This window comes from Acartia tonsa, chromosome 2 (assembly GCF_053477335.1).
Source record: "Acartia tonsa isolate MP-2025a chromosome 2, ASM5347733v1, whole genome shotgun sequence".
Classification (NCBI taxonomy): domain Eukaryota; kingdom Metazoa; phylum Arthropoda; class Copepoda; order Calanoida; family Acartiidae; genus Acartia; species Acartia tonsa.
The window spans coordinates 48,420,389-48,448,249 of record NC_137261.1 but is presented as its reverse complement, the minus strand read 5'-3'; the positions used below and the strand labels follow the sequence as shown (position 1 = coordinate 48,448,249).

The window sequence follows — 27,861 nt, the reverse complement described above, 5'->3', positions numbered from 1 at the left end:
CATATAGGTATATTAAATAAAATTTATTATCAAATAACAAGCATAAATTTTACAAAAATATAATATAATTACTCTGTGAGGTTTTTGCAAGAATAACAGAGTGCGTCAGCATAATTGTTCAAATAAACAATAAGGAATGGACATAGTATATCTAGATGGTCTAACTGACCCCATTTTATGTCAGTTAAAAAAAATTTTGCAGACAAAAACTGTTAAAATTTTAGACGAATTTATCCGACGATATTTTTTTTGAATGCTACCTTTATTAAAAGAATTTCAATACTATCTTAATATATGTTTTGTCATATTCTCCACATTATACGAGGGAAGAATTTTTTCACGAATTAATTTACAAAGGCAAAGCTTAATCCTAAGATATGCGACAATTTATAGCTCATAATGTGAACGAAATGAAAAAAATATGCTCTTACGTACAAAGATCTGTGAAATGTTTCAACCAATGAGATCTTTTGAATGCTCCGTCAGTATTCTCCTATTGGCACATTCAGACAATATGTCTCTTGAGCAACTCTATTCCTTTGGATAATGAACGCTGTACAATATATTATTAAAAATTATAATTTAATAAGCCTGTGAGGTTTATGAATCATGACACAAACATTTGATACAAAATTATGTTTCCATTTAGCTGATAATATCTCCCAGTGGTCTAAAACAAAATATATTTAATCAAACAGAGATATGTATATTAGAAAAGATAATTTAATGACTTAGATTGTTTTCATTTTAAACTGTCTAAACGGATCAATTTAAGCAGAGTAAGCCAATACCCTGTTTTTAACATGCTCTGCTTCACTTGTCGGAATATTGGCTTGTTCTGCCTTACTTTTTGTGTTTGGCATACTCTACTTAACTTGATCCTGTTTAAGCTTTTTAATTAAAAAAAATATAACCTGAATCTTTTTTGAGCACTTCAGTAATGGATACTGATTTCAAATCTTCAGAAATTCCACCACTAACATAGATATCATCATTGATCTACAGAAGAAAAAAAATATTAATATTTGGAGAATGGACAAGCTCAGACCAATAAAAGTTTTGTTTATACACTTTTGACTTAAATAAAGCGTTTGTTGTACAAAATGATTTTGTAGGTTTTACAGTTCAATATGAATTATAGATTAGTTATTTATCATATTTTCGTAATATTGATGAATGCTAGAAAGGATATTAAAATTATTTCAACAATTTTGGTCATGTGATCAAAATTTGAATTTTCCTTCTACTATTGCCCCCTCTGGGGGCGAAGTAGGTGGAAATTTAAATTTTTGTCACTTGACCTTAATATTGGTGAAATAATTTTGAATGACCTTTCTTGTATAAGCAATATTAATAAAATATGATACTTGGTTTTGTCTCATTCTCTATCTTTTTCTTAAATTCAAAAAAGTCTATCAAAAAATTTACATCATCTATAGGGTGAACAATAAATATCTCTGTCTATTTTTCTCTATATTTCTTCCCCCTCCCCCCTTTCTCACTTTTCTGTCTATTTCCTTCTCTCTCTCCTCCTCTTTTGTACGTTCATTTATACAATAGAGATAACCTAGAGACAGCACAAGGGAATTTTGTTTACATTATGTATCAGCTATAAATTGTTGAATATCTTAGGTTAAAGCTTTCCTTGGGTGAAATATTTGAAGAAAATATTTCTTCCATCATATAATGTGAAGCGTATGACACAACATATAATAAGTTAGTTATAAATAATTTAATTTCTTATAATAAAGTTAGCTTTCTAAAAATTATATCATTGCAAAATTTAGTTGCAAATAATGTTGCCTATAGGGCTGTATTTCATATACAACAAAAAGTGAACAAAGGTTTCTTTTTAAGAAAACAAGGATGACAACATCCATAAGTAGCGAAGCACAAACTTTCGTGAATGGGACTGACGGTCATTGTTGTTTTTTTCAAATGACGGGATATTTAATTTTGATATCTTTAACTGAAAATTTTTTGAAAATCGATTAATAAACACCAAAGATATGGGGGAAAATGTAAAAAATATAAAAATAGCCAAAAACCTGCAAAAAGGCAGTCTGACCGTCATTGTTGATTTCTTCAAATGACCGGAAATTTAATTTTTATATCTTTAACTGAAAAAAATTTGAAAATCGGTCCATAAACACCAAAGATATGGGGGAAAATGTAAAAAATATAAAAATAGCCAAAAACCTGCAAAAAGGCAGTCTGACCGTCATTGTTGTTTTCTTCAAACGATGGGAAATTTAATTTTGATATCTTTAACTGAAAAAAGTTTGAAAATCGGACCATAAACACCAAAGATATGGGGGAAAATGTAAAAAATATAAAAATAGCCAAAAACCTGCAAAAAGGCAGTCTGACCGTCATTGTTGGGTCTCTAAACGACGGAAAATTTAATTTTGATATATCTAACTGAAAAAATTTTGAAAATCGGACCATAAACACCAAAGATATGAGGAAAAATGTGAAAAATAAAAAAATAGCCTAAAACCTGCTAAAAAGCCGTCCGACCGCCATTGATGTTTTATAGTTAATTGTGCTCCTTAATGATGGGAATGTTGTCAAAAAATTTCAGCTTTCTATCTTTTATAGGGGCTGAGTAAATCCCATTTCCCCCATAGCGTTACGGACTGACGGACGGACGGACTGACGGACGGACGGACTGACGGACGGACGGACAAAGCGAATTATAGAGTAGCTTCGCTACTAAAAATGGGGTCAGATTGACCATCTATGTCTAATGTTTATACCCTCATCAAATATTAAATTATAACAATGTACAGTAGAGTGGATCAATTTTGGACATTGAATTTGTAATCAACATCTACAGTTTAAACGTCATATAAGAAACCTAAATATAAAAAATTGATTTTGTCCTTGAGGGGAAATGGGGGGGAAGGTGTTTCCATGCATTAAAAATTTTAGAAGTTTATTCTGGAGGTGCAACTTTTTTTCTTTCAGAGTATTGCTTTATGCATCTTTTTGAATTTGTCTTGTTGATTAATATAAGAATATCAAATTGGTTTTTAAAAATATTCATCCAAGCATGAAAAATCTTAAATTAAATGTAAAATCTCTTGGTTTTTAAATTTATTTATGGATTTTTCTTGCTAGGATCAATAGTTTTAAAAACAGATTTTTTATTCTTATTCTACTCTTCAAGACAAAATTGGGAAGGTGCATAAAGCTATACTTTGAAAAAAAAATAATTGCCCCCCCACCAAAAAAAAAAAAAAAATTCTCCCCACAAGTGTCTTTCTAAAAGTTTATTTGCATCAGCGAGCCTCCCCATTATCCAAAATATTTTCTTTTCATTTTTTGGTCTCTTATATGATGTTCAGACAGAAAGTGTATGTAGCACATTTAAAATTAGAAAATCTAGCCACTCTAATGTACAGCATTTATTTCTTCTATTCCACAGTACAAAATTATTCCTGTATTTAAATTTAACATATCATATAGGAAAAAATATTCTTGTATTTAAAATTAAAAATCATGTTGGAATTTTTTTTACAATTTTTAAATTTTTTAATAATGTACAGCAAATTATTTCCTTTTTATCTCATGTTTTGAAATTTATAAGATAATTAGAATAAATTACAGAAATAATGAAAGTTTTAAAGAAGAGAGCGTCAGGGGGGTAGGTCGAGGGGGGTTTCCCCCCTCAGGAGAGGGGGAGTTGAGGGGGGTCTCCCCCCTCAGAAAAAGCTTGGGCTTAAATCTTCAACAAATAAAGAAAAAAAAATTATTTTAAAAATTTCTTTTTTATGTTAAATATTATTATTTTTGTGACACTTGATTTTGAATGACAAAAAATAAATATTACTCACTGTATGAAATGTTAAATTAGAAATCAGTAATGATGTTGGAATAGTTATTTCTCGCATCGTATTATAAACGGCTTTCCGCGGATATAGAAAGTACAATTATGAGATTAAAACTAGTTTTTTATCCCCGAGGTGCCGGAGGCACTGGCTAAAAAAACTGGTTTTAATCTTATGATTGTACATTTCTATATTCGTAGAAAACTGGATATAATACGATGCTAGACATAGTTTTTTCGTATGGATGAGAACCGGTTCCTATCCACCGGATTCGAATGAATACGAGAAAATTTATTCTCATTTTATACTCTGAAAAAAGGAATTGACAAAAAATAATAATTTTTATTCCAAACTTTTAAAACAGCATGCCTATTTCTTATTGGTTGACACTCGAATTAAAATAAAATAATGAATATTATTTCAAGACCAGAAATAAATTTGAAATAAATAATTTTCTTTCCCCTATATTTTTTATTCCAAAATGCCAAGAATTAATTTTGTAATAAAATAATTTTCTTTCCAATATTTTTATTCCTTTTTCTTATTGGACGTCATTTTGTGTCCATTGAGAGACTAGTGTTTAAATATTTTAAAGCTGATTACAGCATTTATTTTGAATATGATAATAGCAACATTCTTTCATTAAATGTGATAAACTACATTCTTTCATTAAACGTTAATGAGGACCATTTAGTAGAATTTTATTTTATAAATGACATATAATACCTTATAACTGAAAGCAGATTTTCTAGGCACATTAAGGCAAGGTCCTTGAATCCATTCGTCTTGGGTTGGACTATAAAAATAGGTCTCTCCGCGCATTTCTTTTCCAGTATCTAAGATATATCAATGAATAAACAAGGATGACAAAATCCTTAAGTAGCAAAGCACAAAAACCACTAATGGATATACAAACAAAGTGATCTAAAAAGCATATGTTCAATAGACACAAAACAAGAATAAATGTTGAAAAATCACAAAACTTTTCAAATACGGTTTTATATCTTTATTTTGTATCCTGACCGACAGAATGACGGACCTAGTAAATTGTATACTGTATGCTCAATGGTACAGGTAATCTTTTCAAAACAAAATCAGCCTTACATATATTAAATAGCAGCCGAAAAAAATACATTTCCCCAGACAGAAAAAGTTAATTATGGAAAAATTTGGCAACAAAAAAGAGGCAAGCTTCAAATTTGGACATTTAATCATATTTTCTTGTTTTATAGGACATTTCCTTAAACCCCCAATCCAAACAAGCTTATATGAGATTTTTTCCAAATTTAATTATGTAAATATATAAATTATTTAATTTACTCACCCTCAATTCTACTTGGTATCCTCATTCCTAAAAAGAAATAAAAATTATTTTTTTTGTATGTTGACTCCTTCATAAAGACAATCGATACATTATCACTTGGATGTTACGCCTGATTTTCATGTACTTTGATATAGTGATGCTCGCAGCTGGCTAGAATAAAAATACCACCTCATCCAACCCCTCCTACTGGATGTTTAAACAGACCAATAAATGAGGTCCATATTAGCAAGCTAAATGGACTAGAAATTTTCCCCTGTTAATATATACATTTATATCCTATATCATTCATTGTTAAGATACAACAAGAAAGTTTTTGGTAGGTAAGATATATAAGTGAATATGATGACGGGAAAAATTGGCGTCAATGTAGGTTGCTGATATGGACATCATTTATTGGTTAGTTCGTTCATCCAGCAGGAGGGGAGGGGATGAGGAAAGGAAGAAGATTAGGGATGGGGTCTTTATTTTAGCTAGTACATACTGATGTGAGGTCCAAGTAATAATAAAACCATTTAAACCCTAGACTGAGTGAGGCAGATATCCTACTTATTCACTTCATAATGAAGAAACCATACAATACATATGACATGGGTAGACTCGAATCATCTAACCCTAAAACTGTTATGAAAAAAATTATTAAGAACTACAATTAAAAATTTCCTTGTGGGAATAATTGTTTCGGAAATTAAAACAATCATTTTTTAATGACAAGGATAAGTTATGTTCAAAAGCTTAACAATATGTGGTTATGATATAGTAGATCAAAGATTAATGGACAATTAGTTCAAGTATTTACAAAGATTTCCCAGGGAGGGAGGGGACATTGGGTTGTTTATTACAATAGTTCCCACTATAGATTTTCACCTGATTTTATAAATTTAAAATATAACGTCTTTGTATCTCAAATATTTTTAGTTTTTAATTTGTGCAGGTTAATACTGAACGACGATTACGTGCGTTGGAAGAACCTGATGCACGAAGACTTTATTAACTAAATAATTTAGAACTTACCCTACTTATAGAATAGGTTAGCTGCGTTATATACAATCAATCACTCTTCGTTTTTGTATTAAGGTTTCATAAAAATTCTGAAGAAGACGAACTAATAATATAATTTCCGATTTTTCACCATTTTAAGAATAGAAAATAGAAACCAATTCCTTGTCAATTTCCGATCTCTGGTAGAATATTAGGAATAAGATTAATTTGTAAGGTTTGTACACTACATACAGAGTTCTTAGAAGAGCAGCCACAATATAAATAAGAAATGTCCTAGGACCACTGAAAGCTTGTTTGAATAATCAAGTGCATACTGATTATTTCAAGTGTGGTGTGGTGAATGTCTTATATTACTGTCTGTTGAGATACAGGAAGTAAGGGAGGGGAAATGGATCTTAAATTCATATTTCTGACAGTCTTGGACTTTGGGTACCAGAATGTTAAATAAGGAAAAGTCCCTATTTATTTGGATATATTTGGAAATGCGTGACATGCGAATTATGGAGTAACTACGCAACCTATGTCTGTCATTCTATGGACATTGTGATATACTGAAACGTTATAAAACATAATTTAAAACCTCCATCCTTAATCTGTAAGAATGGTAAACATGATAATAATATTAAAACACAGAACCAAGCTGCATCTTATTTTATTGGCATAGACAGGATAAAACATATATCAACATATATTAAATAAACAATGATATGATAAAATAAGCTGCAGACAACTGGAGATAGGAAGAGCAGAGCAAACCTGTATTAAAGACATATTCAAATATTACATATGATTTGTCTCTTACTTGTTTCTTTTCTTCTCCTTCTTAGCCTTCCTTCTCTCTCGTTTACTTAGCTTCATATTCTCAATGTCCTCCTTGAGCTGGAGATTCTCGCAGTGTAACGCATCCTTGATCTTGAATAACTTATCGTACGCCGAGGACTCCCAGGACGCTTCTTCCTTCAGCCTCTTCAGTTCCAGCCGCAGACTGCGGATCTCAGCCTCCTTTTCACTTTCGGCTTTTTCTTTGATGAGGTCCATTTCGAGGCGTAGGCTCTCAAAATCGATGCTGAGGCGGGTTAAGTCGGTGCATTTCTGCTGATACATAGCAGCGATGCGTCCCGTGACTTTCTCGACCTCGCGCTCCCGGGTGAACTGATCCCTACCTCCCTTGGAAACCCTCTGCAGCAAACGCTCCAGGATCCCCAGTGAGTTGGGACTGCGGGCGCCGTTAGGTCCAGTCCTGGCGCCGCTGACAAGACTGTCAGATCTTTCACGGGAAACTGTGCGGTGAGATGACCTTCTCGGCGGTGCTCTCCTTGATGAGCTGCGGGTCCTGCGACCGCGAAACATACCCCTACTCTTTAATATGCTAACCATAAACTGGTCATTAGCATACTCATGAGTCAACGAAACGGGGAGTGGTAGCGGCAGCGGTGCCAATACCTTATGTTTCGGGCGTCTAGGCTGCTGATAGGCGTGCGCGTGATGGCGTTGGATCCAATTCAGCAGCGTCTGCTCGGCTAGCTCCGATGGCATCCTCCCCAAGGACTTCTTGGACTGGAATTCAGCATAGGTGGCCGCACTGGTGGCAAGTGCTCCCTCTTGAACGGACAAGAAACACTTGTGGAGGCTGAGGGATTGTTCCCCAGCCTCCTGTGTCATGCGCCTGACTTCGTTGTTGACATCTGACAGAGAGGCCCAGTGGCGCTCGAAGTCAGCACAGTACCTTCCAGTGGAGAAGGTGACTCTGTGACGGCCCGAGTTGATGGCAAAGTCCATCAGGGTTTTCATCGCCTTGAACAGCTCCTCCTCTGAAGCTTCCATGAAAAAGTTTATGATGATATCATAGGTGATGTACAAAGGCCGTGATTCCGTCTCCATCAAGCTGATGTTCTCCTCCACAAACTGGTCCAATGACTCTTCCCCAGTCTGCTTGAACAGGATCTCCGGCTCGTAGATCCATTGCTCTAGATGATAGTCAGCTACATGCATGTGGATTGGCTGCGCCTCCTCTAACTCTAGGCTCTTGCGCTTCTCTCCGCGGGCAGCCTCAATGGCCTCTTGGGCGATGTTATCAGCGTTGGACGACATTCTGAAATTTTTGAAAATTGTTATTGATTTGGAAAATGAATAAATCTAATGATGGATGTTTTGAGAATATGGCCCTTGACTCGAGAGTGACCTTTTATACTTTTTTGGGAAAAAAAAAAAACATTTTTGAATATTTGTAAAGCAAAATAATCAATTATGTAAGGTCGTGTAAGCGAATAAAGAGTCGATTTTTTATGAAATAATACATATAATTTATAATTTTTGAAAAGGATAAATAAATTCACTAAATATTATGTACAGTTTTTGTCTATTTTTTAGACTACGACAAAAAGGCGATATTTTGCATATTTATGCTTGGAAATATTATATCGATTTTTATGATCACTGAAAAATGAAGTCGACGCATGACGCAGGAAGAACAAAATACTTTGCATCATTAAAAATCTGTTTATTTGAGAAAATAAAATTCAAACTATTTACGCGCTTGAAAAATGCGTAATTTAAAGTTAAATTCACCGATAAAATGTCAATATATAAAAAAATATGTTTTGAAAATGAAATATTATACCTAAGATGACTTGTAAACAAGCTGACACTTTCCGATGGGTGTGCACAGGATGCAATATCCGAAACAGATAATTTTGATAGTTTTATGCACATAACTTGTAACTTTTCTTTGAAAAAATATACCAATAAAAAATAAACACGTACGTTTGGTTCCGGTTCCGTAAAATAATTGGGCTCATGCGCGCTTGCGAGATAATGCCGCTGTTTATTTTGTATTTCCGCTTTGATTGTAAAGTTGCGTTGTCGATTGAAAATTGGTAATTTTTACTTCGGCATTTCCGGTAGAACTTACTTGCTACTTAACCTGTATGTGTTGTGTTTAAGACCTTAAAGTCGTCTTTCACGTATTTTCGTATGAGTGGAATAAGGAAATTGGAAATATGGAAAGAAAAGATTGAAAAAGCTCATTTTTGTAATTATGTTTTGAATAATTATTAGGGAATAAAGGTATTCTTAGTGTTTGTAACAGAAATATACGATTTTTGAGAATTTTTGAAAATTATTTGATAAAAGGAAAATTGTTGTAAAAGAACGTAAATTAATGAGACTTGGGGACATCAAAAAAGATGGTCTCTTAATTTCTTCTTTTCTGTTTGTCTAGAAAGACTTAGTTGTCTTTCTTTATTGCTCTTATGTAGTCAGAGCTTAGCTTTCCTGCTTGTAAAATGATCATGATCTTGGTTGGGTTCACACCCTTCTTGGTAAGAATGTCTGCGGCTTGCAGCTCTCCTGGTACCCAGACTAGCTTCTCTATCTCCTTCTCTGTCAGCCACTGCTTGACCATTCCAATCTCCCTTCTCAGTCTCCTTTCTCCTACATCTGTGGCACTGTGTACGGCTACATGAGCATCTTGATTGTCAATGATAGCAGTGATTGGGAAGTTGAAATTCTTTCCTAGCACTTCTTGCAGGAACCATCTGGTGGCTATTGCTGCATCAATTCCAGCTGTAAGACTCATTGTCTCTGCTGCTAGTGTGGAGTTGGTGACTCTCTGAATCTTGTTTGCTTTCCATTCTACTGGAGCACAATCACCTGTCTTTGGATTTACTAGGAACATGATGAATCCTTGAGCACTATCCACTCCATTGTTGAGATTACCAAAGCTTGCGTCAGTAAATACCCAGATCTCTGCTTCTTTTAGATCTTTTAGATCAGCAATTCTGACTTTCGACACATTCTTCATTTTTGTCAGAGTCTTTCTTGCTGCCTTGAGATCAGCAACAGTTCCTCCTTGCATTTTTGTAGAAGCTTCTATCAATTCAAATGCTAAGTCCGGTCTTGTTGCCCGCACCGTCCAGTTTATAGCTCCTGTCATCTGTCTGATCAGTGTCAGTTCATCTGGAGACATGTTCTCTTTGGTTTGATTGATCCTCTTTGCTTCGAGTTTTGGTACAGTGACTCCTTCAACATATTTCTCCTGATCCAGGCTGATGCCATGCTCGTCTTGCTTGAGCATGAAGCCAGTGTACATGAATGAATTGCTTTCTGATTTGCCAATCTTGAATGCACTCAGTACTTTGTTGAGTACCACATCGTTGAAGTACTCTGTTCCACAGTGAATAAAGTCATCCACGTGAATACCAATCAATCCTTCTAGTCCTCCACTGCTATTTTGAAGAAAGAAAAGACCTGAATCATATACTGACTTTTTGAATCCAAGTTTCTCCAGGTTGTTCTTTACTTTCTCGTACCATTTCTTGCTGGCATCTCTTAGTCCATAAAGACATTTCTTTAGTCTCCATAGCTTCTTGGCTAGTTTTGCCTCCTTTGGTGGTTTTACCAGGACTATTCTATCTAGCTCATTCCCTTGGAGAAAAGCTGATTTCACATCACTGGCACTGATCCTCCATTTGTTAGTTGCTGCAATTGCTAGAATGATTCTCAGTGTGTGTTTGTGCATTGTTGGAGATTCCTTTGGTACATCCTGTAGTTCTTGGAATCCTTTTGCTGTTAGTCTGGCTCTCAGTTCTTCTCCTTTTTTGGTTACTACCCATAGTGTGGTGATATACTCTTGACCTTCGTCTTCAATCACTTCATAGGTATCAAACTCTTGCAATTTGTCGAGCTCCTTTTGCTTTGCTTCCAATGCTTCAGGAGTGTTGGTTTCATCTTTGTCTACTAGGACTGCTAGTATCTCCTCATGTAGATTCTTATCTGAGTTGTCTTCATTTTCTTCTCTTTCAACTCTTGGTTCCTCTACTTTTCTAATCTCTATGTTTTCTACATCATCACTGATTGTTTGACCATTGTCTAGTGCAAAGTTGTACCAGTTTGGGTATTTTCCTGTTCTTTTACCACTGCTTATCACTGTGGCGTTTATCCAAACTCCATCCATTTTTATCTGCACTTTCTCAGCTCTTTTCAGAATAGCAATTTGTTTCTTGTTATTCTTTTTAGCTGGTCTGCCTTGTCTTTTCTTGTTCTGTTGAGTGTCTGGAACTCTTTCCTCAGTATTCTCCTCCATGTTCTCCTCCTCATTTTCTTCCATATTGTTTTCAACATCAGTGGTATTTTGTGTTGTTGCTGTAGGAACGTTGGTTTGTATTTGTGTGTTGTATTGCTTGTTTGTTGTTTCATCATTTTTGGCACTTTCAGCCTTGTTGTTTTCAGTGTTAGCATCTTCAGCTTTATCTTTGGCACTTTCAGCCTTGTTGATTGTAGTGTTGGTATTTTCAGATTGTGTCTCCTCTGATTTTATTTTTTCTACCAGTTCTGGTTTGACTGGGTGCAGTCTGTTGGCATGTACTTGTCCAAAGTATCTTCCATGTCTTACACAAATGACCTTGCCATCTTGGTATACTACCTTTGCTGGTCCTAGCCATTTGTCATCCTTCTCTCTACGGTAATATACATAGTCTCCATGGGAGTAGTTGTGTTGTGCTGTTCTCATCTTTGTCCTCAGTGCTTGCTTTAGCTTCTCACAGTTTTGTGACTTGATGAAAGCTGCTCTGCATTCGTGCATTGCTTTGAGTTGGTCCTCAAGAGCTTTGCTGTGTGACTTGATTTCAATCACATTTGGTGGTTCGTCAATGATGTTGGGAATGCTTGGAATTCTTCCATATACTAGTTGGAATGGTGAGAATCCATACACTGTGGATAGGGAATTCTTGGCTACACAAGCCCAGGCAAGGGCTGTCTCCAGATCCATTTCTGGGAAATCAATCAGAATCCTTAGCAGTATGCTGTCCACCAGATAGTGATTCCTCTCGCATAATCCATTGCTCCACGGACTATAGGCAGCTGTAGTGTGGCAGATTATGTCCAATTTGCTCATGGCTTCCATCATGATTGATCCAGTGAATTCGTTTCCTTGATCTGTGATGATCTCACGTGGTTTTTGAAAATATCTTACCCAGTGAGTCATGAAAGCTCTTACTACTTCTTCTGGAGTCTTTGATTTGAGAAAGGTAGCTACTGTGTATCTTGTGAAACAGTCAATCATGTAAAGGATTGGTTTTCCTTTCCATATCTTGAGATCCATTGCTACACATTGATTGAAATCATTTGCCATTGGAAAGGCTACTGATGGTCTGTCTGGAAGTCTTTTCTTGAGAATACAACCTTCACAGCCATCGATAATTTTGTCAATCATTTCATCAAAGTGTTCATGCCATTTTTCAGCACCTTTTAGTAGATCAACAAATTTAGATTTGCTGCCATGGCCAAATTGCTTATGGAGCTTCTCTAACATTTGATATTGTTGTCTTATAGTTGCTTGTTCTAGATCAATTAGCATTATGTGCTCCATTACCATTGAATCCTCCTTGTCATCTTGATCAAGTAGGTTAATGATGTAATGACCGGCACTAGTGGTGTGTAGCTTAATGGGTTTTCCATTTGCTGTTGCTGTGTCATTAATTAGGTTAATAGCTATGCCTAATTTCTTCATGTGTTCTTTGGACATGAGCAAGGGGATATCAGAATTAATCACATCAATAGCCAATTCATGGATTTCATTGGCAATTATTATGGGAATTTTGTAAACACCCAATGAGGTTAAGGATTGTTGATTGCCAAATGTAAATGACGTTTTACTATGGTGTGGACCTGATAGTAAATGCTTGATGTGTTTGGGAATAGCTTGCATATATATGTTTAGCCATTTCATGCCTGTTACACTGCTGCTACAGCAGGTATCTAGTGCAGCGGCATTTAATGCCTCTGCCGTGAATTTTGATAATTCACTCTTGTCTTGGGTAAAGAAAATATGTTCTTGGGTCTTATCGCTATTTTCCTTATCCGTTATTTCAGCCTTTTCTATTTCCCTCAGAATATGATCCGGAATGTCGTCTTCCGTGTCAGAGGTTTGTCCTTCTATGACAAAGGCTTGTCTAAACCTGCTAGGGTTTTGGTTGTTTTGTCTATAGTTAGAGTTATAGGGACATTGAGCTTGTAAATGTTTTATAGACATACAGTTTCTGCATTGTAGAATGCGCCCCCTTGCGTCTTTAGGATTGGTACCTTGACCATCCTCCTGTCTTTGGTTTTGAAAATTATTTGTTGCCCCATTTGTGCGGTTGTTTTGGTAATTATTTTGTTTGTACCCATTATTTGTTGCGCTCCTTGTACGACTATTGTTTGGATAATTGTTGGTCTTATTGTTTTGGAAACTTTTCTTTTTTGACCATGTTAAAAATGCTTCCTCATGTTGAGCTAGAAAAGCATCTGATAGCTTATCTGACTCATTTTCATTCTTAAGACCAAATACGTTTGTTAACATGTCAAACATTTTTGATTTGACATTGTTGTATAGGTTGTCGTCATCAGACAAGTCAACTACAGAGTTTAATAACTCTATTTGTTGTACGGACAAATTGGCATTATTCATTAAGAATCCTGCTTTAATGTCGCTTGATAATGTTTTTAACCCTGCATTTTCTGCTTTGGAAACAAGATATTCAAAGTGCTTAGCATATTCTGAAAATTCTTGCCCTGCAGATCTTTTGTATTCTACTATTTCCCTTAGGCATTGAAATTTTAAGTGCTTGGAAGGTTTACCTATGTGTGAATCTAAGAACTCAATAATCAGATTGACGCTATTTTCATTTGCAGCTATTTCAGTAGGCCTATATTTTTGAAAAAGTTGGCGCTGTATGTTATCGCCGAATGTGGCGTGTTCATTCTTTATCCCTGCTAGTAGTAGTGCCCCCCTTTTTGCTTTTGGGATGTCTGTTATTATGTCCCATAAAATTACATTGTCTTTGTAATCAGAGTACAATGTATAATCCGACAGTTTTGGCGCTTCTGTCGTCACTTTTACTTCCGTCATATTTGAGATTTCGGACGAGGTTTCGTGAGTATTGGAAATATTTACTACTACCGACGAGGTTTTGTGATTTTTGGAAAAATTTGTTTGAAAACTTCTATTTTTATGCTCGTTTATTATGTTTTTGGCTTTTATGCTTTTCTTTGCCTTGAAATTATTACGTAAATTCGCGGTTTGAGAATTTTTGGAGTCTTTAGTCTGACAAGGGTATACCCTCCCCATTAATTTGTAAATTCGCCTCTTTTTTGGAAATTAGAGTGTTTGGAAATAATGCTACTTTTGGATATTTTTGTCCTTTGTGGACTGATTGCAGTAAAAAACACAAGTACAATAATTAATAAATTAATTTTATTTATTTGTGACTATTACTAATAATATCAGATAATTAACACCGGCTGCTCCGAGCCTAAACGATTTTTATTTGGAAATTAATATGTATTTATTTAAACATATTATATAAATAACACCAGCCAACTACGGGCTTAATCACAATTAACAATTAATGTTGACAACACCAGCCTGCTACGGGCTTAATCATACATTTTTTATTTCAGTATATCATTCCCTGCTTTGTAAAGCAATTAACACCGATCACTACGGATCTAAATTTGAATATAATATAGACAGAGTTAGGTTCAGTTGTTACCATAATTCCCCGTAGATCTTTTCTTTGAAAAAAAACTAGCTACTGCTACTATTGTTAAATAAGGAAAAGTCCCTATTTATTTGGATATATTTGGAAATGCGTGACATGCGAATTATGGAGTAACTACGCAACCTATGTCTGTCATTCTATGGACATTGTGATATACTGAAACGTTATAAAACATAATTTAAAACCTCCATCCTTAATCTGTAAGAATGGTAAACATGATAATAATATTAAAACACAGAACCAAGCTGCATCTTATTTTATTGGCATAGACAGGATAAAACATATATCAACATATATTAAATAAACAATGATATGATAAAATAAGCTGCAGACAACTGGAGATAGGAAGAGCAGAGCAAACCTGTAATAAAGACATATTCAAATACAGAACACATGCAACTTTTATTATTTTGGCAAATTTGAAAGACTTTGGGTACAAGTGCAAAGAATGCCGCTAAAACAATTATTCCCAAAGCAGACGACTCTTACTGAACTAACCAATTCAAATACTAGCAGACTATTTGAAGAAAAAAAAATTCAAAACAAGTTTATTTTGGTTTTTTAAACAAATTAGTTTTCTTCTAAGAATGGGTGGGATAAACCAGAAATTCTACTGTGATACTTCTGTAACTATCAATTCTAATCAACCCCTTGTCAAATATGAAAACAAACCTCAATTATGGAATTATTTTGTAAGAAACTGCCAGTACTAAGATCATACCTCTTATGATAAATTACAGACTATTCACAGAAAAATAAGACAGGATAACCTAATGTTAAATACTTTTCTTTCAGTGTTTAATAATTTCTTATCATACAAATCTAATAAAGATTGCTATATCTTAATTTTTGGAGTTTTCCAGATATATCTGATTTTGAAGATGTTGAGTTAGAACTCTAAAATTGAATTGATTGCCATTTGTCCCCTCCCTTACTCCCTGGTTGAGATACCACAATAGAGAGAGAGATGGGGGGGGGGGGGAATTGGCCAAATAGATAACCAGTTCTAAGCTTCTCAGAAAGCTGTAGTACAATTGGTTTAAGAGCTTTGTATTAATGCAATATCATTTTTTTACAGTTGATATATAATTCGACAGTCCTTTAAATCCATCTCAAGTTAAATGTCTGCGCCTAAAAATTAGTGATGAGAATCCGGATCCGGAATTCGGATCCGGAATCCGGAATCTGCCCAATTTTCGGCCAATTTTGGAATCTGAATCCGTATCCGGAATCCGATTTTTATAGCGGATTCCGGATTCTAAATTGGTAGGCTAAAATTACCGTCTTGAGTTTTTTCTTACAACTCCCTCTTTTTGAAGGCAAAGATCACCCCCCCCCCCCCCCCAACACACCACCTTCCCCCCCCATTTCTTCCCACATAAACCACGAAGTTAATATACCAGCTGATAACACAGAGCCCTCATTGTCAGGCCAGCGATCACGTGATGAGCTATTCAATTTCTACATAACAAATTTTTAATTATTACTAATGTGATGTAAATGTTTTAGTTATGCTGGAAGTCAACACTTTAAACAAATCAAGGCTTCAACCAAGTAACATAGTGATAAATTAAAGAAAAAAGCTATCCCTCTGTGACAGACGGCCTTTTAAAATACTGCTAGAATCCGGAATCCGAATCCGGAATCCGCCAAAAATAAGAATCCGGAATCCGCAAGAATCCGTCACTTTTTTTGACGGATTCCTTCAGAATCCGGAATCCGAATCCGGCCCAAAAATTCGACGGATTCCCATCCCTACTAAAAATATTAAAATCTATAAAAATGTTTTGGCATCTGCTAAGACTTGCCCATTCTGTGCACAAGTACATACTGTACAAATTTATGCCCTAATTCTTTACATCCCATCCTAATATCTCTATAGCACGTCAGAGAAAGAATGACACAGCTTCTTTGTAAAAATAGGTTTAAAAAGAATAATTATCAATAATTAAATTATTATTTTATAGGTTTCAATAAGACGATAAGCATTTTTGGACAAGCTTAGCATGGTTAATCTAACTCAAAGAGTAATAAACTGAAAGGATTCTGAGTAAAACAAACAGGAATAAAAATTTTTTTGTTTTGTTGTTGTAATAATAAATGCAGCTCTGATGTTTTTCATAAGGGGTAGTTTCACGAAATGCATTTGAACTTAATTTAGTGAACCGCATATTTTATCCTGGTTATATGGTTAAACTACATTTATATGGCATATATTTGAAAAAATTTGAATTTTCTACCACATAGTTTTTGAAATATCAAGACTTGAAAATCGTCTTTTTAAATTGCATATATCACAAAAAGACAATTTTCAGGTCTTGATATTTTAAAAACTACGTGGTAGAAAATTGAATTTATTTCAAATATATGCTATTTAAATGTAGTTTACCCCATTAACTAAGAAAAAATATGCGGTTCACTAAATTAAGTTCAAATGCATTTCGTGAAACTACCCCTTTTAGGATTTTATTAATATTATAATATTGCCCTATGATGTCATAGAAATCATGAATAGGATAGTCATAACATACAAAAATTTGTTATAAAAAAAACAGAATGTTTTAAATGGACATACGGACTTTCTGATAACGATTACAGAGTTGATAAGCTCCCTAATTCGTACCTTACTGTTATAGGAATTATCATGCAAACTTTGTTGTAATCAATAGGACTCTTCTAACATGTCTAAATCAACGAAAAGAGCTAACCGGATGGGCGGACCGAATCTAATTATAGAAAAACTAATTTACCTCCAATGATCCAAATGCCTTGTTTAATTTCATCCGCAATAACTGATGGATATGAGAGATTAACAGGCAGAGGTGCAATTGTTTCCCAACTTGAAGGCATGGAATTATCAGACAGGTTTATTCTAAAACATTTAAAACTAAAAATTTACAAATAAAAATAAAAATTTACGATAAATAAATACGAAAATTATTTTTTTTATCAAAAAGGAAAAATTACTTATTGAAAATTTGTTACAAACGTAAAGAATGTCATTGTCCATTGTCTATTGAAAAAGCGATACTAAAGGTAAAACGTTAAATAGCAATTCATAGCATTGGTTTTTTTGTCTTTCTACTAGCCTTTAAATGAGAAAAAGAGAAAAGCGTTTGTTGAATTGATTGTAATTTAACTTGCAGATACCCACCTATCATCTAGAGAAAACGGCAGTAAGTAAAATAGCCTAAAACCAAACATGGTCATGGCAAGACATACCTGTATGAATCTTGCTTTGCTTTTCTTTTTTGTAATCCACCAAATGAATAAATGTGATCATTGAAAATTGTCACAGCTGGACTACTAACACCCTAAATACATGAATCAAACACTCTGTGATTCAATTATTTTTAATTTACTTAAGTCACAAGTGATATAAAGGGAAAAGACAATAGTCGATAAATTGATGTATATCCCCAACGATGATACACAAAGTTCTTCTTCTGTAGATTACAGTTAGTTTGTTTGATTGTTTGATTAGCCATAGTTTCTTAGGGTTTGGACCTAAGACTCCTGGAGTATGTTGATACACTTTTGTATAGCCACCAGGGCCAGCTTAAGCTCCACGTTCAAGTATGACTTGACACGCTGTCTCATGAGAGCTCCTCGTTATTACCTCACCCTCGCCGGTTTTGAGTATGGCAGGTGTCCCAGATTAAGTCACCGTAATGAATGACACTCTCCTAAGAATAGCCTGGGATTAAGGGAAGTGATGGTATTATACACTTGATTATTAGGCATCCAAACTACCTAACAATCTCCCTTCCAACGCAACTGGGGGAGGTTGCGTGAATACACATTGGAGAACTCGAGACAACATGTTGTGATTGCAACATGCATGGGTTTGAACTCGAATTCTCATCACCGTAACTCAGTGCAGTACCACAGAGCTACGGCGCCCCCGTATTACAGTTAGTGATTGAAACGTATGGAAACTCATCTTAATTAACCAAACAATCGAAATTCAATAAAAGTCCCCAAAGTTGATAAGCCAACGGATAAGAAAATGTTAATATAAAACTTTGGGGACCAGTGTAATAAACAGCCCAATGTCCCCTCCCTCCCTCCCTGAAAAGTCACCCTTCCAATAAAAGGCACGAAAGCTTCAACCCTTGTTGTTATACTAAACTATGTAGCTAAAAGTTTTTTGTCAGTTTGTCTGTAGGTCTTTCTTTCTGACTATCTATCTATCTACCTGTGGTAAAGATGGATAGCTAGAGTAGAAAATATTATTTGGATTAATAACATCAACACCATTAGTTGTAGTAACTCTATATATACTATTTGTATTATAGATATCTATCTATCTACCTATCTCTCTACCTGTGGTAAAGAAGGTTAGCTAGAGTAGAAATTATTATTTGGATTAATAACATCAACACTATTAGTTGTACTAACTCTATACTATATCTATCTATCTACCTGTGGTAAAGATGAATAGCTAGAGTAGAAATTATTATTTGGATTAATAACATCAACAATATTAGTTGTAGTAAGCTCTATACTATATCAATCTATCTATCTACCTGTGGTAATGATGGATAGCTAGAGTAGACATCATTATTTGGATTAATAACATCAAAACTATTAGTTGTAGTAAGCTCTATACTATATCAATCTATCTATCTACCTGTGGTAATGTTGGATAGCTAGAGTAGAAATTATTATTTGGATTAATAAAATCAACACTATCAGTTGTAGTAAGCTCTATACTACTCTTACTCCATTCCTCTACATTTACCCCTCCTGAAATAACATAAAACTTTATTAACATTTTAAGTATAATAATGTTAAGCAGAAAATCTTACGATATATTCAGTTAATGTATTGTATACAGATTATTCTATACCTATATGAGCGACTACTTTTTCTGTTTTTTACCTAATGAATTATTTTCAACAGATTTTTTTTATAAAACGGCTTGCTTTATTGCATCAAGATCCATGACAGATATATATTGCTAATATAATATTCAATCTAGCCAATAGCGGGATAATTTTAGAATGCTTCCTCTAGTTATTCAATATCTAGCATTTACTACAGCCTTTTTCTAAGTATGATGCACTATATATCCAAGTCAAAAACTTAATATAGGTATTAATAAAAAAGGAGAAAAGTGCGAAGTTTTATTAATCTTTTTTATTACCTACAAGAATAATGGAGTCTTTAGTGGCGATAGATCCTGCCAATAATTTAGACATGCTGAATCCCTCCCACATTCCCCAACTGTCCATCTCTATATCATACCAGTGGAGGTGCCATTTCCGTTCTCCAAGAAAATAAATTCTAGAATAAAAAGGTTTAAAATTAATCCTTAAGTGACAGGATTTCTGTATTTGTGTATAGTGTGTATAATCTAGAACGAAATGAAGAATTAGTGTTATAAAAATCTATTGACAGGAAATTTGAAAGAAAAACAGAAGCGTGCGGAAGAAAGGTGTCTATACTCCCCTAAAACACAACGTTAGGAAAACCTACCTTCACCTTTTTTATCCCTCAGTTTTTCACTAATTAATTTCACCAATTAATATTTGAAAATCATTAACAGCCATAGATAAACTAAAAAGTCAAAAGTTATGCTTCAAAGGATTTGTTCCGTACATAATTTCATCAAATGACTAGGATATTTTTCTGTGAATTTGTAAAAATTAATTTTAATATCTTTAACCTGGGGTATAAATAAACCAATGAAAAGCCAGAGAGAAGATCTAAAGACACAGCTTTTCTAGCCAACTGTTTCCATTGGGGAAACTTGTCTGTAAAATCCAGGTACTCCAGTTTTCTATTTCCATTTTTACCTAAAATTATTTTTCTTATATGGCTTCGAACCTGATTAAAATACGCTGATTTAGAACCAGTTCTCGGCCATACTGGAAAATCATGTACAGCAACGTATTACAGACAATTTTCCACGAATATCAAAATAGAAATTATTAAATTAATACTAGTTTTGTTATTCCGGGACATCGGTCCCTCGGGGTTTAACAAAGCTGGTTTTAATTTTAAAAACTTTTCATTTTTATATCATCGGAAAACTGTCAATAATACGATGCTATTATGAGATCAAAGATGAAAAATTTGTTCATGATTTTGTTTACATAACAAACCTATATGAATTTAAATATTCTATTTAAGTTTTTAATTCCTAGTAAAAACCTACATAAACTAGCAGTTATCCAATCTTTCTATGAAGTTATGTAACAGGAAGAAACGAATATAATTCCTTTAAATACATTTAAAACCGAATTTCAAGAAAAATATTTGAAAATCATACGAGCATACATAAGAAAACGTTTTAACCAATTTTTGAATATTTCTTAGGTATATGCTTTTGAAAGATTTAAAAAAATAACTTTGGTGATTTACAACTGATATTTTATTTTTTTTCAGAACCCAACTCAATATGATAGATATAATATATATCGATGGTTAAACTAACCCAATAATACGTCAAAAAGGCATAAAAATATGCATGTGTTTTCAGTTCTATACCGTATTAAATAATCCGGTCAAACCTATTATTGTTAACTATCTAATATATTACTTTAACTCTAAATAAATGATGAACTTTATAAAGATTCTTCCAATCTAAAACTAAAATGATAAAACTAACCTGGTGTTAATGCAACCATAAGCTTGGGCCACCTTCCATTACTCGGCTTTGTCTTGGCAGGTGCAAAGGAAGACATTTGCATTCGAATTTCATTTCGTGCCAAATTTGATTTTCTAAATATACATTTGATGTTAATTTATTGAAAATTTAAAAGGGAAAATTATGTCTACAAAATGAACAGCAATAACAAGCTACAAACCTTAAAAAATAAATAAAAGTAAATTCAAATGTAGCTGAAAAAAGGCGAACATTTTAGAGGAGCTTCACTACTAAGTAAATAGTTTACCTTTGTTTAATAAATTTGTTTACAACCTCTGAATAAAGTGGGTGATGAACAAGTTGATTTTTATAAATTTCAGGTACAAGTAGAAAATTTATATGGCTTAACAATAGTTCAGCTTCTAAACTTCGTTCCTCACAATGGTCCAACCACCCTGTAACAAAAAAAAGAATTAAAGAATTTTATACCTGGTATAATTGTTCATGTTAAGGATATAAATCTATCAATGAAATGGGCAAATCCAACCTGGCTTCTATTGAAAGGAAAATAAATTGTTCCATCTAAAGAAAAAAACTACTTTGCCACAAACATTTCTTGTCAGTTAAAGAAAGAAAAACATCTTTGAGACAGCTTGTATAATAATGAATTTTTTATAGTGATATTAAAATGGCATTCTAAAGGGCGGAATTGTTGGTTGTAAAATAATATTTCTTCTAGGGTTGGCAATCCGTTTAATTTTTGGACCAGATTCGAATTCGGATTCTTACAAGAATCCGTCCAAAAATAAAACGGATTCTCCGCGGATTCCGGATTTTTATTTTTTTGACGGAATCCGTATTCCGGATTCTAGCAACAGTTAAAAGGCTTTTAAAAAATAAATTAAGGGATTAAATTATTCCGGGTACTGGGAAGAATCTAAAGCTGCGTTTTTTCATATTTTCTGATATCTCCACTTGGTGGTGTACGTGGGGAGAGATGGGGGGGGGGGGGGTGATCTTTGCCACAAAGAGGGGGAGGTTGAAAGAAAAAAACTCAAGACGCTAATTTTAGCCTAACAATTATCAATCCGAATCCGCCATAAAAAAAAAGGATTCCGGTTTCGGATTCTGGATTTCGTAATTGGCCAAAAATTGGGCAGATTCTGGATTCGGATTGCAAACCCTAATTTCTTCGGTGAAATATTCCTCCCTCTGATGCTTTACACTTTATGACATAGCAGTTACGTTTCTAAATTATAATATAAAATAATTATACCTAGTCCATTTCCTCTAAAAAGACATACTTCCTTAATTGTTTTTTTTTTGTCTCAAAGGAATTAGTTAATCTTCATTAATTTAATTGATACAAACAATTGTCTCACCTATTATACAAAACAAAATTAATTTTTCATCGCATAGAATGTCTTTCTTGAGAATATCAACCAAAACAGAGGATTCAAGAGCAAGAAATTCTTCAACATTCTTTTTCTTTGTTGTCATCGAGAGAAATATTCCAAATATTTTGATAATGTATTTTTCAGCTTCAATTTGCAATTTTTCACATCCAATTATCTAAATAATGAAAAATAACAAAAATGATTTATATTTTCAATTACTACAAGACATAACATAAAGTCAAAATTATAGTTTGAACTATAACTACATTTAAAGCTTGTCAAAAAAATAAGCAAATTAAAAATTATTAGAAATAAACAAGGATGATACCATCTAAACACAAAAATCATGGATGGCTAAACGGGTCAAAGTGAGTTATGGAGCATATGTTCAGTAATCATAAAAAAAGAGATAGATATAATAAGTGACAAAACAAATCATGAAATCGTTATACTTAAATATATCTTGTAGCATGACCGACAGATATTCAAACCAAGTAAGTTTTGTACTGGATGATCTTTCATAAAAGAATTCTTTACTAAAGATATTAGCTGTCTATCTTGAATAGCAGTAAGGAAAATCACATATCCTCAATAACGCTATGGACTGGCAGACACACATAGTCAAGTCAAAACTATGAAACATGAACTAAACTTTATTTATACATAGTACATATATTCAAATTTACCTTAGAAAAATGATAAAAGTTGAACACAGAATCTGAAGAGAATGTCTGAAATAAAGGAAATATAAGAATATTGCTTGTTCTTTTTCTATTTCTCTTGAAAGGTCAACTACAAAATTCTTAATTTCTTAAGTCTTAATTTGACGTCAATTTACATCAATATAAACCCTTTAACTGTAAGCAAATAGTCTTAAACATGAAGAACGAACTGAAAAAAGAAAAATTTACTCTTACAGGTGTAGTGCTACACCTACATAAAATGAAAACAAAAAATTGACATTTCAGAGCTATATTTAAGTAATAAGTATATACACTTTTATACTCACTGATTACAGATTTATGCTTTGTTCAACATTGTACCTTTACTATATAATCCACAGTATTGCTTTCTAAATTCCTGCATCCAAGAAATATGCTACCTTAAAAAAAAGAATGTTAATTTAGATTTTAAACACAAAAGGTAAATAATTTAATATCTTTTCCTAAAAATCTAAATTTAAATTCTTTATGTATGTATAGGTATTTTATATTTTAATTATTCATAGTTTAATATAGCTGTATGTAAATATTTATTTAAAGAAAAAACTTTATCTCAAAACTACTGGCAATTGAGAATTCAATAATTAGATTTTTATTCAACCATCTTAAAATTTGAAGGAGTTGTGATGAGTTTTAATTCACTGCCCCTAATTTTTATCCTACATTGGCTACGAAACTGCATTGTATGTTGGAAATAAAGGCTATAAAAGTATTACGGAGCAATGCAACAATTTCAGACGAGCATGTTTTTAAAAAGAATACAATGATCAATAATTAATATATACCATGCAGTACAACACTGAGCAAGACAAAGAAAGTACAATCAAAGTGTTTGTTATCACTATGGGTTTACCTGTTAAAATATCTTGAACATTTTCAGGATCAAAAATAATATTTCCAGTTTCAAAGAATTCTAAGCTAGTTTTGGCTACATATTCAGAAATATCAGATTCTAATCGTACCTTTAAATAAAATGAAAGTAAAATTTTATCTATATATTATAATATAAATTAAATCATTGAAAAATTAAGAAAAAAATAAATAGAATAAAGATATTCAATATAAAAGAATTCTTACTCACCTCTTTTTTCTCAGGATCAAAATTAAATAAAGCTTCAAAATATTTTGAATTTTCAGTCAAAATGTGTTTTTTGCTTGTAAATTTTGTTTCTCCTACAAATACTAAAATTTCCTCTTCTGCTATGTTTAATTTTGACAAATTTTCTTCCAAACAATCTATCGTTTCATTTGCAGCCATTTTTGAATTTAAATCGTCTAATTGAAAATGTTTTTATCTTGATTCAGATTATTTTTATTTTGCATAATTATATTTGTCTGCTTATTTGTTTGTTTACAAATGTAGAAAGGTTGTATCAGCTGATTAAATGTCGTCGTTTTAATTGTATTTAAACAAATATTACCATATTTTCTCTAAACTAATTTTCCTCTTCAATATCTTCAACTTCTAATCAAAAATGACTATTACAAAGCCATATATTTTGAAATAAATAAAACGCTTTTATAGTATAGAATATATTTTCCCCTATATTGATATTGTAATTATTATCATATATCTGAGTTTTTTCCCTTTATTTATGAGAAATTTTGTCCATGCATATTTATTCAGAAGCCTATTGGTTCACCCGATGTTATACCACAATTTCTCTAGACATTTGTATACTCTTGAGTTTTAGATAAAATTTGAAGAAAATTTAAATTTTAAATTTTTATTACAAAGCTGTCTAATTAAATTTTAAATATAAAGAAAAAATGTCTGTTTTTGCTAATTTTATGCCCTATTTTTTATCTATATTTCACGGGGGTAAAATGTATAGATAGTATTATTCCCTGTTATTCAGTAGCGTTCAAGAAGTACTAATGCAAGCAGTCCACAATTTGCTTTGTTATTTTTTTCCTATTTTATCACTTTTAATACGTCATAGTTCTATTTTCTTTCTTTATGTTTAATCAAAGATAACTCCCCCCTTTGTTCAATTACCCCATTATTTATTGATGTCGTTAGCTATAGAACGACCTTTGTTTTTATATGAAGGGCTCTTTTTAATTCCGTGTTATGTACGTATTTTTTTCTGATGTTTACTCATTTGGATTGGCCTTAAAGGCCTTTATGATATTTGATATTTTTGTTGGGTTGTAAATGTTATACTTCCATTAGTCTTTTTGTGATACATAAATAGAAGGAAGTTAGTTTGAAAGTTTTCTCTGTATGGTGAAATCATTTATATTTGAACTCTGTACGTGTAATGATTAAATTCTTTGTATATAAATATCTCCTTTTTATATGATATATATTGAAAATAATTGCTAAACTACTTGTCTCTAATATATATAGGTTATTAGTTTATTATGCAATTTTCTGTTTTTCTCATAAAAATCGATCATTTGATGATTGCACTTCCTTGCTTTACATCAATTTTAATAATAATCTGAGTTGAATTTAATGCGAGTTTTTGATTTATATATAGGTGAAGTTTTTTTTAAGTACAAAAGGTCAAAAAATTGTTTGAATTGAGTACCTAGCTGATTCTTTCTGAAATAACTTGGGTCTTCAAACTGTTTTATTTTCAGATTTTTGTCTCTTTTCTAAACTCTCTATTAAAAATGGAGAAAATCTGCATTATTTAAGTCACAATTTAAAAAAAATGTATTCAAGTGGATACCCACCTCCAGGAGGGGAGGGTATGCCGCAGGGAGCCCAAGGAAACGGGGTGCCACCTGGGTACAATACCCCAGTCAGTCAGCCACCCCCAGGTTTGTCAAGAAATAATACACTTCGACGTCAAATTGCGTACGAGTTCCCCCTTTTTCTGTTCTTTTTAAAATCAAGTAAATGTCCTTAAATCTCCTTTTTTACAATTGCAAAATAAATTCAAAACATTTAAAATAATGAGAAAACCATAGGTATTCTTTTTCTCTCTATTAGATCTCCCTTGTATAACATGATTGATTTTAGGTGTAGCATATCCCTCCGCTCAACAGCAGACCTTCCCTTCAACTTACTCATTTACACAGTTTCCCCCACCAGGTATTTATTAATATTATTTTACAGATTGGGAATTAATCCTTAAAAATTTCCATGTTGTAAATCTTCTTTGTTTTTAAAGTTTCGTGGTAGAGATGGTTTCTAATTATTAATTTTCAATGCAGGACTACCTGGTGTCAGTTTGCCAGGGTATCCAGTAAGCGGGCAGCCATATCCTGGTCCTGTAGTGACCAGCCAACCATACCCAACACCTGTGGCCACCAGCACAGCACCTCCAGCTAGTCATCCATCCCAGCATTATCCACCCCCTGGTAAATATTTCTTTTTAAAAGTTCAAAACATTTATATAGACATTGAATTAATTAAGTTTTTTCTGTAAAAAAGCCTTTTAGTTTGAGCTGTTTAACAAAAGTAATCTATAAATCATAAGAGTGGGGCGTCGTAGCTCAGTGGTAACGCATTGAGTTACGGTGGTAAGAGTTCAAGTTCAAGTCCCAATGTGGTAACTCGAATTTCTCAGTCGCAATTCATTCACGCAACTTCCCCTTGGTTGTGTAGGAAGGGTGACAATTGGGTAGTTTGGATACCCTTTAGTCTCGTACATAATATCAGTGCAACCCTTACCCAAGCTCCTCTGTGGAGAGCGTCATTCATTACGGTGACTTAATTTGGGACGCCTGCCATACTCGGCGAGGGTGAGGTAATAAAGAGTAGGTCCCTTGAGACAGCGGGTCAAGCACTTGTACTTGAGCGTGGACCTTGAGCTGGCCATGGAGCTAGCATACAAAAGTGTCTCGTCCTACTCCATGACCACTTAGGTCCCAACACTAAGAAACTATGGCTACACACACACACACACACAGAGTGGAAACAAATACCCAAATAATTCACCTTGCAATTGAAAATTTGTGTTTCTTAGGAACTAAGTATTTTATTTCAGTAACAGTAAATGTGTCGGCTCCAGCCTACACTACACATTTGGCGGCTTCACAGGGTGCTAACAACTCCATGTATCCTCAATTTGCTTCAGGTTTGCTCAAGTTTTTTCAAATATTTAGAATTAACTTATTATATATCTACACTAGTTGTTACATTCGCTTTTGAAAAGTCGAGGATAGAAATTAGATAGATTTATTGATAACTTTATGTTGAATATTTTTCTAATAAGGCAGTAAATGAGGAAAAACAATGTAGGTATTTTTTATTACCTAGGTAAGCATTTTTTTCTCTTAAAAATCAATAGGTAAATACTCTACCTATTATTGTTAAGAACAATTTTATCTTGCTTTATTTAGTTGGCGGTTACAATATACCTGGCTACCCACCAGGAGTTCAACCTGGGGTTCCTAACAATCAACCTCCTCCTCCCTGGCCACATCCACAGTTTCAGGAATGTTTAATAGTGTGTAAATAATGAAAATATGCGGTCACTCATTTCTTTTCGCAA

The 27,861-nt window shown here is 33.3% G+C and overlaps 3 protein-coding genes across 3 annotated transcripts; 1 reads left to right on the top strand and 2 right to left on the bottom strand.

The window, feature by feature from the left end:
• Positions 1 to 8: 8 nt before the first annotated feature.
• Positions 9 to 24,771, bottom strand: LOC145312057 (ectoderm-neural cortex protein 1-like). The gene is made up of 16 exons (XM_080151192.1): positions 24,492 to 24,771; positions 24,264 to 24,372; positions 23,732 to 23,790; positions 23,375 to 23,419; positions 22,674 to 22,863; positions 21,599 to 21,746; positions 21,313 to 21,425; positions 20,368 to 20,497; positions 19,846 to 19,985; positions 19,330 to 19,445; positions 17,919 to 18,010; positions 17,447 to 17,568; positions 5,158 to 5,184; positions 4,560 to 4,669; positions 915 to 999; positions 9 to 670 (listed from the first exon to the last, which is right to left on the bottom strand). Exons 1-16 carry the CDS (start codon positions 24,666 to 24,668, stop codon positions 576 to 578), a joined length of 1,758 nt encoding a protein of 585 aa, XP_080007318.1. The 5' UTR covers positions 24,669 to 24,771; the 3' UTR covers positions 9 to 575.
• LOC145312039 (uncharacterized) lies at positions 6,793 to 8,910 on the bottom strand. The gene is made up of 2 exons (XM_080151169.1): positions 8,777 to 8,910; positions 6,793 to 8,248 (listed from the first exon to the last, which is right to left on the bottom strand). The coding sequence occupies exons 1-2, from the start codon at positions 8,866 to 8,868 to the stop codon at positions 6,955 to 6,957; spliced, it is 1,386 nt and encodes a 461-aa protein (XP_080007295.1). The 5' UTR covers positions 8,869 to 8,910; the 3' UTR covers positions 6,793 to 6,954.
• A 1,226-nt stretch (positions 24,772 to 25,997) lies between the features above and the next one.
• Positions 25,998 to 27,847, top strand: LOC145312056 (uncharacterized). The gene is made up of 5 exons (XM_080151191.1): positions 25,998 to 26,182; positions 26,385 to 26,456; positions 26,579 to 26,725; positions 27,355 to 27,444; positions 27,710 to 27,847. The coding sequence occupies exons 1-5, from the start codon at positions 26,074 to 26,076 to the stop codon at positions 27,826 to 27,828; spliced, it is 537 nt and encodes a 178-aa protein (XP_080007317.1). The 5' UTR covers positions 25,998 to 26,073; the 3' UTR covers positions 27,829 to 27,847.
• The last annotated feature ends 14 nt before the right edge of the window (positions 27,848 to 27,861 follow it).

Bases quoted from the DNA above. Each gene is read 5' to 3' on its own strand.
- LOC145312057 (XM_080151192.1), bottom strand. From the start codon at position 24,668: ATGGCTGCAAATGAAACGATAGATTGTTTGGAAGAAAATTTGTCAAAA. The intron at 22,864-23,374 runs GTAAATTTGAAT...TTCATTATTTAG, and splicing joins ACTTTTATCATTTTTCTAAG to ATAATTGGATGTGAAAAATT. The intron at 21,426-21,598 runs GTAAACTATTTA...ATGTATATTTAG, and splicing joins AACAAATTTATTAAACAAAG to AAAATCAAATTTGGCACGAA.
- LOC145312056 (XM_080151191.1), top strand. From the start codon at position 26,074: ATGTATTCAAGTGGATACCCACCTCCAGGAGGGGAGGGTATGCCGCAG. The intron at 26,457-26,578 runs GTATTTATTAAT...TTTTCAATGCAG, and splicing joins TACACAGTTTCCCCCACCAG to GACTACCTGGTGTCAGTTTG. The intron at 26,726-27,354 runs GTAAATATTTCT...ATTTTATTTCAG, and splicing joins CCAGCATTATCCACCCCCTG to TAACAGTAAATGTGTCGGCT.
- LOC145312039 (XM_080151169.1), bottom strand. From the start codon at position 8,868: ATGTGCATAAAACTATCAAAATTATCTGTTTCGGATATTGCATCCTGT. The intron at 8,249-8,776 runs GTATAATATTTC...CAAAAATTTCAG, and splicing joins TTGTTTACAAGTCATCTTAG to AATGTCGTCCAACGCTGATA.